This window comes from Peromyscus eremicus, chromosome 8a (genome assembly GCF_949786415.1).
Source record: "Peromyscus eremicus chromosome 8a, PerEre_H2_v1, whole genome shotgun sequence".
NCBI classification, from domain to species: Eukaryota; Metazoa; Chordata; class Mammalia; order Rodentia; family Cricetidae; genus Peromyscus; species Peromyscus eremicus.
Window position 1 is genome coordinate 102014218 of NC_081423.1, and position 20258 is coordinate 102034475.

Below are 20258 nucleotides of genomic sequence, written 5' to 3' on the forward strand. Positions count from 1 at the left end.
TCATTGGAAAACATATTTACATTACAATTTATAACAATAGAAAAATTACAGTTATGAAGCAACAACAAAATAATTTTATGGCTGGGGGTCACCACAACATAAGGAACAGTTTTAAAGGGTTGCAGCATTAGGAAGGTTGAGAACCACTGCCCTACATACAGGCTTGCCAGCAGCCCCATCTTATGCAGGCACTTTCTTAATTGAGGCTCCCTCCTCTCAGGTTGACTTAAGCTTATATCAAGTTGACATAAAACTAGACAACACAGCCTGGTTCAGTAAGTAAAGGTGCCAAGCTAGATGGCCTGAGTTCAGTTCCTAGGTCCTTCATGGTGGGAAGAAGAAGTTGTCCTCTGACTTCCACATGTGCACCATGGCATGTGGCACACACTAAAATAAATGTTTAAAAATAAGAATTGCCAGCTGGGCAGTGGTGGCGCATGCTCTTAATCCCAGCACTCTGGAGGCAGAGCCAGGCAGATCTCTGTGAGTTCGAGGCCAGCCTGGTCTACAGAGCAAGATGTAGGACAGGCACCAAAACTACACAGAGAAACCCTATCTCGAAAAAAACCAAAAAGAAGGAGAAGGAGAAAAGGAGAAGGAGAAGGAGAAAAGGAGAAGGAGAAGGAGAAAAGGAGAAGAAGAAGAAAGAAGAAGAAGAAGAAGAAGAAGAAGAAGAAGAAGAAGAAGAAGAAGAAGAAGAAGAAGAAGAAGAAGAAGAAGAAGGGCCTTTCATTAAGAAAATGAAGTCAAGCCAGGCAGTGGTGGTGCACGCCTTTAATCCCAGCACTCAGGAGGCAGAGGCAGGTGGATCTTTGTGAGTTCAAGGCCAGCCTGGTCTACAGAGCAAGATCCAGGAAAGGCGCAAAGCTACACAGAGAAACTCTGCCTCGAAAAACAAAAAAGAAAGAAAGAAAATGAAGTCAGCTTGGTGTGGTGATGCACGCCTTTAACCCCAGCACTGTGAGAGCAGAGGCAGGCAGATCTCTGCGATTAAGGCCAGCCTGGTCTACATAGTGAGTTCCAGGCCAGCCAGAATTACATGGTGAGACCTTGTCTAAAAGTGGTTCACACCTTTAAGCCCAGGATTCTGGAGGCAGAGAGAGAGAGATCTCTGAGTTCAAGGCCAGCCTGGTCTACAGAGTGAATTACAGGACAGCTAGGGCTACACAGAGAAACCCTGTCTCAAAGAAAGGAAGAAAAATATTGGGGCCTGGTGGTACATGCCTATAATCCCAGTACTCAGGAATCTGAGGCAGGAGGATCTCAAGTTCCAGAGCAACTTAGAGTTGTAGAGTGAGACTTTGACTCAGTAAAGCAGAAGAGAAAGGAGGAACCTGAGAGAACAATTTTTTGTAGGTTTTTTTGTATTTTGTTTTGTTTTGTTTTTGAAGACAGAGTTTCTCTGTGTAACAGCCCTGGCTGTCCTGGAACTCACTTTTGTGTGAGTGCTGGGATTAAAGGTGTGCACCTCCATTGCCCAGCAGAGAACAATTTTTAAATGTAATTGAAAAAGATCATGTATTTGTTCTACATGAGGAAAAAGCAGCCACACACAGGCAAAAATATTGGCACAAATGCTTGATAAGACCTTAGAGAGAGGACACTTTCTCCCATATTGCTCAGGTCATCTCTAATGAGTGTTGTCAGAGGGTACAGAGGCCCTTGACTGTGTATGCACTGTAGGCTTGGGCTCTGATTAGTGCTGCAGAGACCATTGCCTGCCTGACTGCCTACCTGGGGAGAGGATGGGGAGATGCTGTTAAGGGTGGGAAGTAATGACAGTAGCCAGTGAGAAGCAAGAACAGAGCTCCCATCCTCGCTCCACGGGAGGACTTGCTCTTTCTAGTCTCAGGACCAGTCTTAGCACCTTTCCTTGGGGTCCTCTCCACTTTTGCCTTGGCCCAAGCCTTTTTTCAGTCTTGACACATCTTCATCCTTATTAATTTCCAAGAGACCAAAAGTAAGACACAGTCCAGACTCCACACAAGACCTGCGAATGTGACATGTCTTACCTCCTGTGCTCGAGAACCCAAGTTCTTTGTGACCAGAAAGGGGCTGAGCCTTGGCCTTCAGCTCTCCGTCTCAGCCGCCTGTGCCACCACAGGAGGCTTCAGAGCTGTAATTGGTCTGAGAAGCCAAGAGGTACAGAATTGGCATGTCATGATCCTGATTGTGTTCTACTGTTAAGTAGCCCACATCCTCTAGGACAGCAGTTCTCAACCTGTGGGTCACAACTACTTTGGGGGTTGAATGACCCTTTCACAGGGATCGCATATCAGATATTTACATTATGATTCATAACAGTAGCAAAAATTGCAGTTGTGAAGTAGCAATGAAATAATTGTGTGGTTGGGGTCACCACAGCCTGAGGAACTGTATTAAAGGGTCACAGCGTTAGGAAGGTTGAGAACCACTGCTATAGGAGCTCTGCTTGGAGAGAGTCCCAGAAGCCAGGCCTGGATGCTTGTTTACCAAAAGGCGATGTTATTCAGCCCAGAGATAAATGCATGGAGAGAGAAAATAAGGGGTAATAACAAGAAGGGGGATGGTCTGTTGGCCAGGTTCATCTGGTCCCTCCACTTTGAGAGCTGGTCACCCCCAATGGCACCATTCCTGTACCTTCTCACAGTGTACTCCTTACCTCCTCTCACTGGGCCCTCCTCTGTACTTTCTGCTGCCTCTTCCTCTTGAGAACCTGGTTCCAGCGCTGCCTCTCACAAGTACAGCAGGTCTGCAGGAGAAGGCTCACTTCTAAGTGCTGGCTGAAAGAGACAACTCCACCCCAGCCCCTCACCCCCATGAGACAGGGTCCAGGGCCAGGGTTCTGTCTCTGGTGACAGTGCAAGTGCCAGACTGTCTGACACCCTCCAGGCTTCCCTGTGCCTGTGCCTCCCCCAGTGTGTCTCCTCTAGGCCTTGCTTGTCACAGTTTTCTCATCTTTGGAGGCCTGGGGTCCTGGGTCCACCCCACATGTGCCGCAGCCACTCAGCACAGTCTCAGCCAAAGAGCTGCACCAGGACCAGGAATTCCACCTTCTCAGGTCCCTCGGCCTGCTCCAAGTACCTTTTAGACCTCTCCTAATCTGCTCCCAGAGCAACTGGGTTTCATTAAAGTGCATCTCTCTGCACACTCAGATCTGTTGGAAGCTGCTTTACTATTGCTCCCTGTCATTGGTCATTTGTCATTTCTTTTCTAATAAGCTCTGCATTGTCATGAAATGACACTCATGGTTCTGAATCCACATTTGCTGCTATGGGGCTATTTCTAAACCAATAACCATTCACAAGGAGGTAGTGACATCCCCCGTGTCCAGGTTGGGTGTTGTCCTGTGGCTGCTGATTTTGTTGTTGTTGAGTGTATTTCTTTGCAGTTTTTGAGAAGAAAAAGAAGGGTGCATAGCAATAAAACACTGGAAAAGAAATATAGTCCTGTCTGGGGTCCTCTTCACGAAGCTGTTTTCCTCAGGAAGCGGCTATCTCCTAACTGACCCAGATAGGTCCTCTATCTGTGCTCTCAGCCAGGAGGAAGGAGGGTCTTACCTTGTTCATTGATTGTCTCAACATTTGGGGAACTTGAAACTAATGCTTAGCTTCCCAAGACAATCATTCAGTGAGGTTTACCCGCTTCAGAGAGAGAAGATAATACACTTGTGTTCACAAGCAAGAGCCGTAGTGAAAACCAGCACCTCTGCCTCTGCATGGCTAGGAGGCATTTCCCTTGGGGAATCTCAGGACCCCACCCTATAGTCCCATCTCCTCCTGTCAGTGGGATTCAGCCAGGACCCAGAGGAAAGGATCCAGATCTGCAGTGCTCAGTACTGTCCTTTGTTGTTTTTTTTCTGGGACATGGTCCACTGTGTAGCCCTGGCTGGCCTGGAATTCACCATATAAACCATACTGGCCTCGAACTCATGGTGCTCTACCTGCCTCAGCCCCCCAAATGCTGAAATCAACTCCTTCTAGTTGCTGAGCCTAATCTAGGGTTTTTGTCCCTAAGATCCCTGAAGAGCATGACCTGGAGAGTCAGATCCGCAAGGAACGAGAGTGGCGGTTCCTGAGGAACACTAGAGTCAGAAAGCAGGCACAGCAGGTCATCCAGAAGGGTAAGTGCACAGCGCCGCCGCCGGGGAACAGGTCTTCTGCCAGACATAGTCAGGACTTAGCCAGTCCCCTTCAGCCTCCAAGGCACTGCATGCTGCTCTTGCAGACTAGCACACTGACTGGTAGAGGCAGCTGGAACAGGGAGGGACGGCATGAGGGGAGAGGAGCCCACCTCCTGGGGAGGGCTTCTCCTGAAGGACATTCCTGCCCTGGGGTCTCAGTAGAGGTGGTGCAGGCCCTTTCCAGGCCCTGGGAACCTGCATCTCACTAACCACCCACGATGTCTTTGAAGTGACCACTGGCTCCATTCCTCCAAACCTCGACGACTGCACCCTCACCAGACCTTTCCCAGACTTGGCAGCGTGCTCTGTTTGCCCAATCATGTTTTTGCTTCCAGCCTCATGGAGGAGGTGTTACTGATCAGCCAAGGACACTGTGTGTGCTGCTGTGGGGGCCCAAGAGCAAGCTCCTGTCAGCAGATGCAGTGTGTGTGTGTGTGCATGTGCGTGCGTGCGTGCGTGCGTGTTTTCTCCAGGCCTGGAGGCCGTGCAGGGAACAGGATCATCCCAAGTGCGGCAGGAATGAGGGCCAGCTTACCTCACCGTAAGACCAGGGCCCTTCATCTACTCTCTTAAGGAGTGTAGAGCAAGTCTGTCCCCACCACCCCTGATGCAGTTCCATGGCTCTGAGGTAGAGGCCACTTCATGTCTCCAACCAATAGCCAAGTAGTTTTTCTCACAGAGGCAGCCATGACTAAGAGTCAGTGTGGTCAGTCTCTGGCCTTCTCCCCAGTTCCACAAGTCACAGTTTTGACCATACCTCCCTGTCCTCTGAAATTTAGAAAATAATGATGACCAATTACTTGTTAAGTAGGGCTGAGCCTCAGAAGACCAACTGCCCTTCCCACTGAAATAGAGGGCCATGCCAGCTTCAGCCCCAGGCCTGCCTCCCTGAGGACCTCATTTCCTACACATCCGTGCTTGTGTTCTAGGATGTCGCCACACCTATGATGCAGGCCCTTGGGTGCCCGTGGCATTGATACAGTCCGTGCTCCCTCTGTTGACTCCTCATGCCTCCTTGTAGGTGCTGGTGTCTCATAACTGTGTGCAGCCCAGTAACCACTGCTCGGGGATGTGCAGCTGGCAAGCACACTGTCCACAGCACCCTCTCTGCGCCCTCCTAGAGAGCACAGGCCCTCTCAGAGCTCCCTGTCCACTTCACTCTCCTAGACAGTGTTTCCCAGAATTGCAGGCCAACGCAGCTAGGGCAGGTTACTTTCCTGACACGAGTTTAGAAACTAGTTTGGAAACCAGGCCCACACAGTAACATGTCTAGGGGCCTCTTGGTCCCAGCTGCAGAGGCAACATTGACTTGTATTTCTATTCAGAACTGAGGCATACATTCAGAATACAAAGACAGGTGGGGCTGGGAGATGACTCACTCAATAAAGTGTTTGCCACACAAGTATGAGGACCTGAGTCTGAGCCCCAGAACCTACATATAAAAAGCTAGACACTGTGCTACATATTCATAATTCCAGCATTGCCGAGGCAGACAGGTATTACTGGCCGGCCAGCCTAGCCTAATTGGTGATCCAGTGTCTCAAAAACAAGTAGATAGCTCCTGAAGAGTGACACCCAGGTTGACCTCTAACACACACATGCACACACACACGAGACAAATACTCTTTGTAGTCTTTATGAAAAAGAGATATGTTTATCAAAAACACACAACAGAGGGTGCAGTAACCTGGTGGTAGAACACTCACATCATGGGGTTCAACACAAAAGTGAAGTTAGTGAATGACCTGGAAGCTCATTAGGTAAGACGGAGACACAGGTAACTCAGTGCCCAGTGGCTGCAGTGCATTCTTCCAGTCACCCGGGTTCAGGATCTAGATTCAGTACAAGGTTTTATTTGTTTGACATCCAGGTATGAACTGGGAAAGGTGTCAGCAGGAGAGGTGGGAAATGATGCCTACAGGTTGGATGGAGCTGACTGCAAAAGTACAAATCAGGCCCCAGGAGATGGGCTCTAGGGAAGACCAGAAGGCATTCTTTAAGTCCCTGGTCATCATTGGCTTCCCCAAGACGTGGTGACCCGGGCCACCTGCTACACACAGCTGTTTGCATATATGCAAAATGCTTTGGCTGGTAGCATCTTCCAGAGCTCAGAACCTTACCACCCTCCTGGAGTCTTTAACAACAAGAAGAACATAACCAAGAGTGAAGGTGCCCAGGTTATACACTTGTACCACTGCAAACCAGGCACCCTCCTCCTCCAGCAACACCACCCCCAGGCATTTTCCCTCCTACCATGTGTTCTGGGAAGAGGAACCAGAGGACAGACACTGTCTGCAGAGCTGCCCACCTGGCTGAACGGTGTGAGTCTCTCAATGTTGCCATCCTAGAGCCCCCTATACAGCAAGGGGCACAGACCAGGGGAAAGAGCCCATCTCAGAGCCACCCAGGAGCTGGCTTCTGCCAGCACCAAACCCACCACTCTCCATAGGATCACAAAGGGGCCTCCTGGCTAGACCAGAAAGCTTTCCTCTGTCCACCCAAGAGCTATGTTCACTAAAATGTGATCCCTGAAGCACCTTTCCAGATACCCAGAAGTCCATGCAGGTATCTGGGGCCAAGGCAGAAGGTGCTGTCTCCGTCCTTGGTGCTGCAGCTGGGAGGTGGTGTGTACTCTGACTTCACTGCCCACCATACTATATCTGCAGCTGCCTAGACTCTCTGCATCCTTTGCTGCAAGCAGGGAGGGTGTATATCTTCAGCTAATGTGTGGGGCCTGGTAAGAAACCTGTCCTGTGTCCTCCACCCCTGTGATTTCTTGGCTAGCTGCTTCCCAGACTGAAGGCCCTGGGCCTTCTTAAGAAATGGTACCCACACCCTTCTTCATCCTGAAGTTCTTAGTACTCTCTCCAGACTCAGTGAAGTTCCTCTACTCTGAACATTGTTGTGTATAGTATAATAAGCATTGATCAAAGGCATGCCATTGCCTAGCTCTGCCAGGAGCTGTGAGACGGGGCCAAGGAAAAGCATAGACCCCCAGAGTTTTGGATGTACGGAGCTAAAGCTACCCATTTTCCTCAGCATGTACTTCCAGCCCTTGTCTTTGGTCTCTGCTTTTCCCCTGCTTCAGCTCCGGTAAAGGTAATGTCAATGTTGCTATAGATGAGAACTTAGCTCCATTATCTCTTACAGGCATCACCAGACTGGATGATCAGATATTTCTGAACAGGAACCCTGGCGTCCCCTCTGTGGTCAAATTCCACCCCTTTACACCATGTATAGCTGTTGCCGACAAGGACAGCATCTGGTAGGCATGACTTCAGTTCACCCTGGTGTCTTCTCCCTCCATTGCACCTCTTATGAGGCCCACCCTATCCCAGACTCACCTGGGCTGCATTACTAAAGGACAGGCCAGGTAGGAGACTTTCTCCTCACCTATTCTACAGAAGCAAATGAGTTACAGAGGATCCCTGGGAAAGAATGGAGTTTTAAAATTTATAACAGGTTCAGATGTGGGAAGAGACTATCCACTTTAGCTTTATTAAATGCCTGTAGATCTCCTTTTTTGTCCCCCTTCTTTCTTTTGTTTTTTAAGTTGTGGTAAACTGTATATAACAGGAAACTGGCCATCTTAAACTTTTTTTTTATTTTATTTTATTTTTTTATTTTTATTTTTTTTTTGCGGCGCTGAGGACCCAACCCAGGGCCTTGCGCTTGCTAGGCAAGTGCTCTACCACTGAGCTAAATCCCCAACCCCTAAACATTTTTTTTTAATATTTATTTATTTATTATGTATACAGTGTTCTGCCTACATGCATGCTTGCAGGCCAGAAGAGGGCACCAGATCTCATTACGAATGGTTGTGAGCCACCATGTGGTTGCTGGGAATTGAACTCAGGACCTCTGGAAGAACAGCCAGTGCTCTTAACCGCTGAGCCATCTCCAGCCCCCATCTCAACCATTTGCTATCAATGCATATGCATACTGTGAAGGCCAGCCCCACCACCACCTCCAGAATGTCCTTGATCTCCCATACCAAAACCACACACTGAACACTAGTCCCTTCCCTCAGGTGCCATCATTGTTTTGTCTCTGAACAGAGACGCCTCTAGGGAACTCCTGCAAGTGGAATCTTAATGGTATTTGTCCTTTGTGACTGACTTCTTTTACTTTTACCTAATGGTTCGCTCATACTATAGCATACATCAGCATTTCCTCTCTTTTGGGCCTGGTAATTTAATATTCTCTTGTAAGGATCTCCCACACTGCGCGACTGTCCAGGGTGCTTGGTTGCTTCTGTGAACACTGCTTTCAGTTACTTGGGAACATAGCAGAGGTGGAGTGCCGAGTCGTCGTCTGTGACCACACTGTGCCCTCCACCAGCAGTACACAAGCTCCTCACCCACACTGGCCAGTTTGTGCTCTGACTGCAGCCACCTCATGGCTGTGAAGCAGTATCCCACTGGGGTTTGGATTGTTTCCCTAGTGACTTGTCTTTCTGTCACCTCTCTTATTCCTTCAAGTTTTTGGGACTGGGAGAAAGGAGAGAAGCTGGACTATTTCCACAATGGCAACCCTCGGTACACCAGGGTCACCGCCATGGAGTACCTGAATGGCCAGGACTGCTCCTTGCTACTGACAGCCACAGGTGAGCGGGACTGGTATGGCTCCTAGGCCTGTGGGACATGTTTTTTCCTGTTTCTCCTTTTTTTCACAAAACACTGCTCACAAGAGTCCCCATCATTCTGAAGTGTGACATTTGTGAGGGCAAGGGCTTGAATATAGGGCAGGATATTGGTCAGGGCTCTAGGACCATCTTTTCACCAAGCATTCCTGGCCCTTCCATGTCCTGGAAATGCCATGTCAGTCTCTAACCTCCTAACCTTCATGGCGGACCCACATGGGCCCCAGATAACACATGAAAGCAAGGGAGGACATCCTAGGCTATAGTGTCCACAAGGGCCCATGCTGCCCTAACCTTTGGACCCATCAGCTCCCCTCCTCCCATGATCAGAGAGGCTCCCAAGCCAGGTCTGTCCATCTTTGCAGACCAGCTTCCTTCTACCTGAAGGTGGATGAGGAGCGGTGTTTCAGAGACAGGAATGGCTCTCACTCCGTTCTCTTGTTTGTCTTTTCACCTGAAATATCTTATATCATGCTCATTTTTGAACGGAAGTCTCTGAGTCACTTTCCCTAGGTTGACAGTTGGTTTTTTTCTTGTTGTTACTTTATGTTGCGTCCCTTTGTTTAAGACAAGGTCTCATGTAGCCCAGTCCAGCCTCAAGTTCACTATATAGCCAAGGATGACCTTGAACTCCTGATCCTGTCTGCCTCTGTTCCCCAAATTCTGGGATTGCAGCTGAGTTTTGCTCTGCCCAGTCACACAGTGCTGGGAACTGAACCCAGGGCTCCCTGTGTACAAGGTAAGCACTCTGCCAGCTGAGCTGTGTGCCCAGCTACAGTTGTTTTAGCTCTTTAGAAACATGGTTCCTGGATCGGGGATGGTTCAGTGGTAGAGCTCTTCATCACAAGCCCCGTGTTGTATCCCAAGCACCACAAAAACTACACAGATAGAATCATACCAGCATGACGACTTCCTGCTGATGAGAAGCTGTTGTCAGGTAGAAAGGTGATGGCAAGACTAACGGAGGGGCCCTGAGCCCACAGTCCCAGGCTTCTCTGTCTTCATCCTGAGCCTGGACTTAGTGTCTACGCCACTGAGACCACTGATAGTTTCCATGTCTTCAGCATGACTTACGAATACATGGTTTATTGTACACACTTCAAAGAGGAAACAACGCACAGAAAATTAGCGTGACAACCCTCCAGTCCAGCCCTGAGTGATGCAGTGATACCCAGAGGCAGGACTCACAGATAGCAACTTAGTGTTACAACACTGCAGTCCAGCCCTGAGTGGTGCAGTGATACCCAGAGGCAGGACTCACAGATAGCAACTGGAGGGGCACATGTGAGTCCCAAGTCCACTAGCCCAGGACTCAGTCGGCTGCCACATCCACTGACAGGGGAAGGACAGTGAGTGGGCGCTGGCTTCCTGCAGATGCTCCCTGAGAGTGAAGTTCTCTTGAGAGCCATGGAGGCTAGCTGGTCACAGCCTCAGTTGTGCTTATCCAGAAAACCAATGTGCAGAAACTCAACAGTCACTGGGGTCAGAGCCAGGAGATCCTGTTGGGATATGGTCACTGGAAGGGTCACTTGTTGCTGGAGTCCATGGCTCATGTTGTTGAGGTACACTGGAGACCATTGTCTGATGAGCTGCTTGGAGTCTGGGCTTTTATGGCCTGACAGAGCTTCCCTTGTCTTTGTAGACATTGCAGTCCCTCCTCCTTGTTGGTGTAGGCTGCCTGTTCCCCGGGGCATTGCTGCTTACACCCAAGGACTCACTTCAATGTTGGCGCGTTCTGGTGTCAGGCAGGATGTTGAGCAGGAGTGCCTCCATCTTGTTTTCTTGTTTGTTTTGTTGTTGTGAGTGTTCACTACACTGACAGTGTGTGGCCCTAAAAGTCACCTCAGGACCAAAGCCAGTCCTCTGACCCACAGCATCAGAACTGTCTAGAAGTGACCTATGCATCATGGGGTTAGGAACCCTCAAGTTTCCTTAAAGAGAGGTCAGGGTCAGATTGAGATTCTCAAGGCACCAAAGAGGAGGAAGTGGAGAGAAAAGGGAGAAAATAAAGGGGAAAGGCATCGAAGTGCCTGGTGTCCTCTGGAGTCATCCTGTCAAAGGAGAAGCTACAGAAAGGCCTCTTTCTAAGTCTCTAAAAGCAAGGCAGATGGGAGTCTCATGAGTTTCTGTCTGGAGAGCCAAGCAACCATCCTCTCTAACCTTAGGTCAGGCTGATAGGTGCACAGAAACCAAGGGCAGTGTGGACAAGGTGAAGGCCCCAAAGCTTTGTCCTCTGGAAAAACTAAGTTTCCCACTGAGAGACTGGACTAGAGGGAAGAGCGAGGAAAGTGATTCAGCTTTTATCCAGCTTCCCTGTCTCCAAGAGAGAGTGGTCCATGCTGCTGGCTCTGGAGAGGAGAAGTGGCCATGCAGCCACTGGTATGTGGCTTGCGGTTTCCAGTGCTGGGATCTATCATGGCCCCATCTCCCTTTACCTTCTACTGACTGCTCACATCAGAATAGCAGGACTAGGCATCCAGAACACTACGTCTGTGTCTTAGAGATAGGGTGGGGCACACCTCCAGGGCACAGAGTCATACTGCTTTTCTCCTTCCCTAGATGACGGTGCCATCAGGGTCTGGAAAAATTTTGCTGATTTGGAAAAGAATCCAGAGATGGTTACTGCATGGCAGGGGCTCTCAGACATGCTGCCAACAACACGAGGTGGGTCCAGCTCTTAGACATGATGTTGATAGCACAAGGTGGGTCTTTGGCTCCTCAGGAGAAGGCCATCTAGAACTGTGGAAGACATAGTTGTGATGCGTTTCCAAAATCATCAGTGGTCTCCCCTAGAAATCACAAGAGTAGGTAACTCTCAAAGATGCCAATGCTCTGCCATGTTCTCAGTTTGACCAAGTTGTAGGCAGCACTGTGGTGTCCAGATGCGGCTCAGAAAAGAGTTGCTGCTGGCTGAGCGTGAAGGCTGCATGGTGTCCTCCTTGTGCCAGCTGTGTGCTTTCCCAGGACCACTGAGTGGTGATCTCCATCTGGGGATGGAGTCCAGCCACACTCACAGCTGCCTGGACTGGTGGGACCTGTGGCCTCCAGAATTATGATAGGAAACCTGAGTGGCCTGTGGTTTCCTTGTAGAAGTCTAAGCCAACTGAGATGAGGAAGAAGTGAAGCTCAGAGGGTCCACATGTGGTGTCAGCTTTCCCAAGAAATGCTCAGGGCCTGCACCTTGTAGCTGGCCCTCAGTCATGCTTCAGGAGGTGCTCTGTCTGTGGGTATGTGCCTCCTGCAGCATTGAGGACCAGGGATGAACTAGCTCCCACCCCCATGGCTTCTGCTGAGTTAACATCCCATGGGTACCAGGGGACTTAAGCATTAATGCTTTGTTGCCTAGGGTACCTTGGGTACAGAAGCTTGCTTTATAAACACTTTGCTCTGATGGCAGTCCATGCCCATGTAGACAGTGACCTTTGGAGAATTCCTGAGAGCTGAGTCAAGTTGCCCACTGGCCATCCTCCTGCCTCAGTCCCTCAGTATCTAGGATGATGGGTACATGTTATTGCACCTAGCTGAGAGCTTGTTTCAATGCTAGGGGTACGGGTGGCCCATGGCCTGTACAGAACCCCTGCTTTTCCTAAGAGAACTAGGACCTTGGTGTTCTGATTGGTCTGGAGGCCACTGAATTTGTACTATTTGTGCCTCAGAATTGTAGAAGATGTATTTGGTGGACAGAGATTCTAAGTACTGTGATTCAGTGCCATGGGTGGGTAGAACATGTAAGGTTCTGGGAGAGCACAACGCTCATCTGAACATTATTACACCAGCCTGGCCTTACATGAGTGAGGGGGATGCCCAGGATGCCCCTATCTTGTCTGAGCCACTGTTTGACATAGTGACCCACTCTGTTTCCCCAGGAGCTGGGATGGTGGTAGACTGGGAACAAGAAACTGGCCTCCTCATGAGCTCAGGGGACGTGCGCATTGTCCGAATCTGGGACACTGACCGTGAGACAAAAGTGCAGGTAACCACGCCAGGCCCCAAGCTTCGTAGAACCAGACTGACCACGCTCCTGCTCCACAAAATAGATCTCATTCCTGTCAAAGAGAACCAAGACCTGTGGCCTCCAGGCAAGCACAGTCGGGGACTGTTGCCCAGCTGTCTGTCTACAGGGAGACAGACGGGGAGATGGCATCTTGCTGCCAGGCGAGAAGCTAATTACCTCTGGATGCATAGTGATTGTGGCACTTTGACCCTGCATTACAGCATAATTAAGCCTGTGCTAATCCAAATTATTTCCAAATATGTTTTCTCCGTGCAAATTAGGGAATATCAGAAATCAGTAGGGTGAACTATCTTAAATGAGAACGGTTAATTACTTGACCATCTGCGTCTTTTCTCCCCCTGTGGTGCTGGATGCAGAAGGCAGGGCTTTGTGTATGCTGAGCACCTCCCCAGCTGCCACCAAGTGAGAACTCAGCCCCTTACTTAAATCATCTTTCATTTGCAAGATTGTTTATTTGTTTTTGAGACATAATACTACTGTGTAGACCAGTCTGGTTCCAAGTTTTCCATTTTAATAGAGTGCATTGGTTTTTGCCTTAGATATCTGGGCTTCCTTGCTGGAGTCCAGTTGCACCTACCTACCTCCTTTGGGTCCAAGACAAAATCACAGATACTGTTTTTGTTTTTCAGAGCTGAGGCCCAAACCCAGGGCCTTGCGCTTGTTAGGCAAGTGCTCTACCACTGAGCTAAATCCTCAACCTCAAGAATTAAATCTTTTTTTTTTTTTTTTTTTTTTTTTTTTTGGTTTTTCGAGACAGTGTTTCTCTGTAGTTTTGGTGCCTATCCTGGATCTCGTTCTGTAGACCAGGCTGGCCTCGAACTCAGAGAGATCCACCTGGCTCTGCCTCCTGAGTGCTGGGATTAAAGGTGTGCGCCACCACCACCCAGCAATCACAGATACTGTAAGGACATCACATAGGTAGCTGAGGGATGTCTGTCTGCCCAGTGCCCAGAGAGCCACAAAGCAGAGCCTGTCCTCAGCATTCTCCAGCCTGCCCTGCCAAAGTGGGGGCATGGACAGCTGTGGATATCTCTGTAGAGCAAAGGGGCAGAGACAGACAGGAATGACAAGAGCTGACATAACTTGAGACCTGTCCATCAACATCTGCTAGAATGCCTCCATGGCATCCTCAAGCCCCACAATGCCACCAAACAGTTGAAGTACAATACTGTCTTTCAGGGTCCCTGTCCATATGGAGAGATAGTGCCGGATTGTTACTATTTTGGGGGGGGGGGGCTGTGTGGGACCCTTGGGGTCCCTGCAGGTGCAGTGCCTCCTTGGGTGCCATCACATCAGCTACAAAAGAGGGAACGTGGCTCTTTAACAACTCCCCCATTCAGAATCCGCCCCCCATTCCCATGAGTTCCTCTGAGGCTTGCCCCATCTGATTAGAAAGCACTTTCCCCTCTGAGGCCCGTTTCCAGCTCCCATTCCTTCTCGCTCCCATTCATCACCCCCCTGCCCTTCTGCAGTATTTATGGCACCAAGGGGAGCAGAGAAGCAGTTTCTCAGCTCTTCCCTGACTAATTAGGGGTTTGAAGAGAGACCTAACGAGGCTCCCTCCCTGCCAAAATGTGCTTCGTCTTTCTTTTCAGGAAAAGGAGATGTTGCTGGGAAGTTTAATTGGCCCTGAGAACCAGGCATCCCCACAGTTGCCTTCCAGGCTGTGCCCGGACATGGGCTCACAGGCTCTGCTCATCCTGGCCTGTAGGTACAGGCGCAAGGCAGACATTCCAGTAGATCAGGGCATACCTGATGCCCTGTAGCCCTGCACTACCCTTGACCTAGTTCCTCTGGCCTGTGATAGCCTTGTAGGTAGAGACCTGTTTCGCAGCCTGAGGAAAATGAATATGTCCACAAAAGATGCTGCAGCCAACTGGAAGCCCCTCCTCACTGCTCTTTTTTTGGGCTTAGGATATTCCCACGGGTGCTGACAGCTGTGTGACAAGTCTGTCCTGTGATTCCCACCGCTCACTCATTGTGGCTGGCCTGGGCGATGGCTCCATCCGAGTCTATGACAGGAGGATGGCACTCAGTGAATGGTAACTGCCACACCTCCCCTCTCCTCAGTGCTATTCAGGCTCCTTCCAGATGGCAGAGAGCTCTGACATCAGGCAAGAGTCAGCTCCTGGGGCTGCAGAGCCGGCTCAGTGGGGTCAGCCTTTAACCTTCACTGCCTGGCTCGTGTATCTTCGTCCTCCATCCTTGCCTGGCGTCCAGTTGTCTCATAGCCCTGCGTCCTGCTTCTCAGAGAAGACCTCTTCGAGCTGACCCCACAGAGACAGAGGAGCAGAGAGGCCTTCTCCTAAGCTGCCATCTAAGGCAGGGGGCTACTAGGCCTTCCTCAACCCAAAATGGCACCCAGACTTCAAGGCCAGACTGGGGAATTGGAGGCTAGACAGATGAGGGGAGTGACCTAGTACAGCCTGCCTAGTGGCTCCAACCTGAATATCCTCCTGAGGCTCTGCCCAGGGGCAGGGCTGCCAGGTCCAGTTCACACCTGTTCCTCCTAGCCCTCCCTGTAATACCCTGAGCAGTGGGGGAAGAGTACCTGGGCTGGGCCAGTCCTGACCATACCTTCTTCCTTTAGCCGGGTCATGACTTACCGAGAGCACACTGCGTGGGTGGTAAAGGCCTACCTGCAGAAGCACCCTGAGGGCCACATCGTGAGTGTGAGGTAAGGAGCAAAATATGCATAAGACATTTGCAGTGAAAACATTATTTTCCCTCCATTTAAATATGTCCTTGATATTTAAACAGCTAGGGAATGTGGCATTTCAGGGCAGTAATTGACTCTGCTCTGTAACTGGCTAGAAAGGTCAGAGTGCAGAGCAAGAGGGTGTGTGTGTGTGCATGTATGTGCCTGTGTGTGTACACACACCAGAAAATCTAAGCTGGGCTGAATGAGATGGGCAGGCCGGTATGTCCCTCCTGAGGCGCAGGGGCAGCAAAGCAAGATGCACCTGGCAACATATCCCCAAGCAGGCTGGCTGCCCCAGCAGACTGCCTTGTCGCCAGCCAGCCTCTGCACATAAATTCAGACCTGCTGCTCAGTAAATACTGTGCTGAGAGAGGCGAATCTTTATTTGCCTGTTAAAGAGACAGCAAAGCACTGGGCGGTGGTGGCGCACGCCTTTAATCCCAGCACTCGGGAGGCAGAGACAGGCGGATCTCTGTGAGTTCAAGGCCAGCCTGGGCTACCAAGTGAGTCCCAGGAAAGGCGCAAAGCTACACAGAGAAACCCTGTCTCGAAAAACCAAAAAAAAAAAAAAAAAAAAAAAAGAGTCAGCAAAGCATAATTTACTGCAAAGCCACCATTCCTTCAGAGTGATGTTCTTTCCCCTTATCTGTGGCGTGAAGCAGAACCTAACTCTTGGAATGGACATTGACGCAGAAGGCTATGAGCCTAGGCAAGGCAAGTTGGCCTCCCTGTGGAGCTGGGTATCCACCAGGCTCCCTCTGCCATCTTCTGCCCTCATTGGCTCCACTTCATGAATTCCAGTCTCTGTGGCACTCTGCCCCTGCCCTTGCTCCTATCCTCTTCTCTAACCCTGCCATATCCTGCCATGTCGCGTTGAGCGAGCACAGTGGCTGTCTTCAGTATCAATCCTGGCTTTTTCCAGCTTAAGAGGGGTGCAGCTTGGGAACTCAGACTGCTGAAGCCAGTGGTGTGGCAGGATGGGGGGCTGTGGACATCACCTGGGAGCCCCTTGATAGGGGCCCTGGGAGTCTACATGGCTTTGGCCTTACCAGCATATGCAAATGGGCATGAAACTTCACAGGGCCAGTGCCACCATCCTCCAGAGCCAGGTCCCTCCCACAGGGCTCCAGGTAGTATCCCTAAGGTTCAGCAAGCATCACTCTGGCCCTCTTTCACAGTGTCAATGGAGATGTGCGCTTCTTTGATCCTCGGATGCCTGAGTCCGTGAATGTAATGCAGATTGTGAAGGGGCTGACAGCCCTCGACATCCATCCCCAAGCAAACCTGATCGCCTGGTAGGTACCCTGCCTCCATGCAGCCCCTGCTTCTGAACAGAGTACTGTCAGAGTGCACAGCATCTAGGCTCTGTCCTCATGGTGCCTTTGGAGGAGGTTAGCTTAGAGGTATAACTGTACTACCATGAAATAAAAACAGAAGATCTCTCCCTGCCTTCTCCAGCCAGGAGAACAAACACCTGCCCTCAAGGCATCTCTGGGGACAGGCCTGGTTCTTACTGAGTAAGCCTCTTCTTACCTCAGGGTGACATACAGGTAGACCTCCTGGCTGTGGCCCCACATGCCGTAGCCACCCATCCCCAGCCAGGCTCTTGGCCTGTCTTCCTCCCACATCACAGGGAGACAAGCTAATATTCTGACCATCTTTTCCTCCCTGCCACAGTGGCTCCATGAACCAGTTCACAGCCGTCTACAACGGAAACGGGGAGCTGATCAACAACATCAAATACTACGATGGGTTCATGGGCCAGCGCGTCGGGGCCATCAGCTGCTTGGCTTTCCACCCACACTGGGTCTGTACCTTCACTCGGGGTCTCTGGGGAGGGTAAGGGGTAAAGTGGAGTCACCTGAGTGACTAGGAAGCCTGGACCCCACCTCCAGGCTCCAAGAACATAAAGAAGTGAAATAGGCCCTGGGGTCTCCAAACTATCGCCCTGCCCCCTAGAAACCAAACTCAATTCTTAGTACTCAGGTAAGAATAGACAACACAGAGGGAGAAACAGTTAGTGTCCTCTGGTTTGGGGGCATCCCCTTCCCTCTTGGTGAAGGGGCAATAGATGAGTGTCACTGGACACCTTTCCATAGTTGTAGTCACTCGTGTGGACTGTTGGGTTGGTTAGGGTTTTGCAGAGTGGGTCTCACGGGAGCCTGTGTGCCTAACGTGCATAGCACCAGCTTCCCAGAACCGTCCCAGTGGGGCAGTCCTGAAAGGAAGCTGCAGGGAATTGTGGGTAGTATGCAAATTGACTGTAATGGAATTTGGATGATGCATCATCCCTGCTAGAATCCGGCAGTTAATGGCCTTCATTTCTGTGCCTTTGTGGAGTTCCGAGGTGCTAGGGTAGTTAATCCTCCCGGCTAGAGCTGGGCAGAGAACAAGCAGTCTGCCCTCTTCCCCTAGCCCAGTGCTGCAGCTCCTGCTGGAGCGGAGGCCCTGCTCATGTGCGGAGGCCCTGCTCATGTGCGGAGGCCCTGCTCATGTGCGGAGGCCCTGCTCATGTGCGTGTCTCCCTCTCCCCACAGCCTCATCTGGCAGTAGGAAGCAATGACTACTACATCTCTGTGTATTCGGTGGAAAAGCGCGTCAGATAGCGGCACCCAGGACTCTGCCAGGCTGCAGCCACCGTCTGCTGTACATAGTGAATCAACTGCACTGCTTGGGTTGCAGTGCCCACCTACCTACCCACCTTGCAAACCTTGGCTCCCGATTTGGCCATGGCCAACTGAGGAGGGGCTTGCACTTCTTACTGTCTGTCTTCACTGTAATGGACAAGTCCAGAGCAGGGGAGGGTTGGACGCTGCTTCCCATCGAGAACCAGCACCCAGGCACCAAGGACCTCATGATGCCTCTCAGCACATCATGGTCCTTTTCTGTCCTGTTTTCTTCTGAGATTTTACAAAGGGATACATTTAGTTTTTCCATGTGATCAAAGCATTAGTCACAGGACAGATGGAGCTCTGTAGAAACACTGCGTTTGGGGCTCCTGAGAGCCGTGGCCCAGCCCCACTGTCCTCTCACGTGGACAGGAACCCCTCAGAGTAGGCTGGGCAATGCTGAAAAATGGAAGAAAGCAATTGAGGAGGAGAAAGAGGGGAGGCCTCTCCTGCTACCCAAGTATGGAAGTCTGAGCCTGGCCTCGTAGGGCACAGAGGCAGCCCAGCACACCCACCTCATGACTGGGTATGTTATGATGGTGTGAGGAAAGGGCCCCCCGCCTGCACAGCTAGACCTCTGAGGTCTAGTCTGGGCCCCTAACATGAACTGGTTTACAGGAAAGGGCTCTGTGGCTGTGGACAGATGAGGCAGATCTGTAGAATTAGCTGTTGCCTCAGCCTGCCAGGCTCATTCTGAAGTGTTTCTCTCCCGTAGGGCAGTAGCAGTGGCCACGGCCCCTAGCTCCCTGTGTGTGCCACACATGGGCACACAGCATGCAGGCACGCAGCCTCCCCATCCATGCCCAAGCACATATGGGTGCCCTGGTCTTCCTGTCTGTGCACACTGAGGGTGTGCACACGTGCAGGTCCACAGTCTCCCCTCCTGCACATGTATGAGCACTGTGGCCTGCCACAGGTGCACTCACATGCTGGCCTCACACTCATCACACACACAGGTTCAGAGACTGCATTGGACCCTAGAGGCATGTGGGCAGCAACAGCCCCATGGATGGTGTGACTAAGGTTGCATGATGCAATCTGTGATGTGGAAGAGTTTCTCAGCAGTGTCCTGGTATGCTGGCATGTGTCTGTGTGCACATGAAAGTGAGGGGCCATGGACATTTCAGCCCTGGATGGAGCACAGCATTGCTGAGGAGTTGCACACAAACAGGGCACAACAGTAATGATGTTTTGAAAAGGATTTTCTGTTTTCCCTGGGAATCAGGATCTTTCAGAGGAGGACAAAATGGCTTAATCAGGTCTGCCACCAGGAGTCCACACAGGTTGGTACAGTGAGGGCAGAGGCTTGGTCCCTTGCTGTGCTCAACAGATCTGTTTTAGTCAAGAGCATCTTCCTTGTGAAAGGATCCCTGCAGGCAGTCCTGGGCTGACCACAGGGCCAGATGGGGCTGGACGAGCAGGACAGGAGACCCTTGTATCAGGAGGAAGGCTCATCCACTTGGCTGGGCCAGACAGCAGCTTGGAGTCAGGAAGGCCTCGGGACCACCTGACATCCCCAGGAGCCCACTTGCCCAGTTGTGCAGAGCGCTCCAGTGGGGGACACGCTGGAACCTTCCAGCAGCTGGACTCCAAATGTGGTCCAGCTCAGTCCCTGTCTAGCTGGTGGTTCTGTTTTGGTGCACGGGGCCACCTGAAGGGTTGAGTGACCTCCCTTCCCTGGTGGAGCTGCAGTGCTTGATCCTGCCCACGGGCTGGGCCTTCACAAGTCTGATGCGAAAATTCAATCATGAAGCTAACTAAGGCTCGAGAGAGCGCTGGCCTACAGTTCATTGTCTCTATTTATTTTACCCAAATGAGAGTTAAAAAGGACTGACAAGACGTGGGACTGCAATGAAGCTCAGAGCAGTGACAAGCAGCAAGTGTTAATAAAGAATAAAGCCGTGAGAAGAGACTGCGCCTCCTGCTAGCTGAGAATGTGCAAGGGTGGGGTGAGCTGGGCCCCAAAGGGTTTCTGCATTCCCCACTCCCTTGGGGTGGGACAGTCTTGACCCAAAACAGCTATAAGTGAATGCCCCAGGACAGGGCCACTGTATCTAGCCCTCCTGGGC

The 20258-nt window shown here is 50.9% G+C and overlaps 1 protein-coding gene across 4 annotated transcripts in view; it reads left to right on the top strand.

The window, feature by feature from the left end:
* The window catches only part of Rptor (regulatory associated protein of MTOR complex 1), a 350353-nt gene extending 330248 nt beyond the window's left edge, over positions 1–20105 (top strand). For all 4 annotated transcript variants that reach the window (XM_059272251.1, XM_059272252.1, XM_059272253.1 and 1 more), the window contains 10 exons: positions 3997–4102; positions 7313–7427; positions 8644–8768; positions 11364–11468; positions 12671–12777; positions 14734–14861; positions 15410–15496; positions 16699–16815; positions 17198–17327; positions 18058–20105. In XM_059272251.1, the coding sequence (XP_059128234.1) occupies positions 3997–4102; positions 7313–7427; positions 8644–8768; positions 11364–11468; positions 12671–12777; positions 14734–14861; positions 15410–15496; positions 16699–16815; positions 17198–17327; positions 18058–18126 (1089 nt within the window). In that variant the 3' untranslated portion in view covers positions 18127–20105. The remainder of the gene's footprint in view (positions 1–3996; positions 4103–7312; positions 7428–8643; positions 8769–11363; positions 11469–12670; positions 12778–14733; positions 14862–15409; positions 15497–16698; positions 16816–17197; positions 17328–18057) is intronic.
* The last annotated feature ends 153 nt before the right edge of the window (positions 20106–20258 follow it).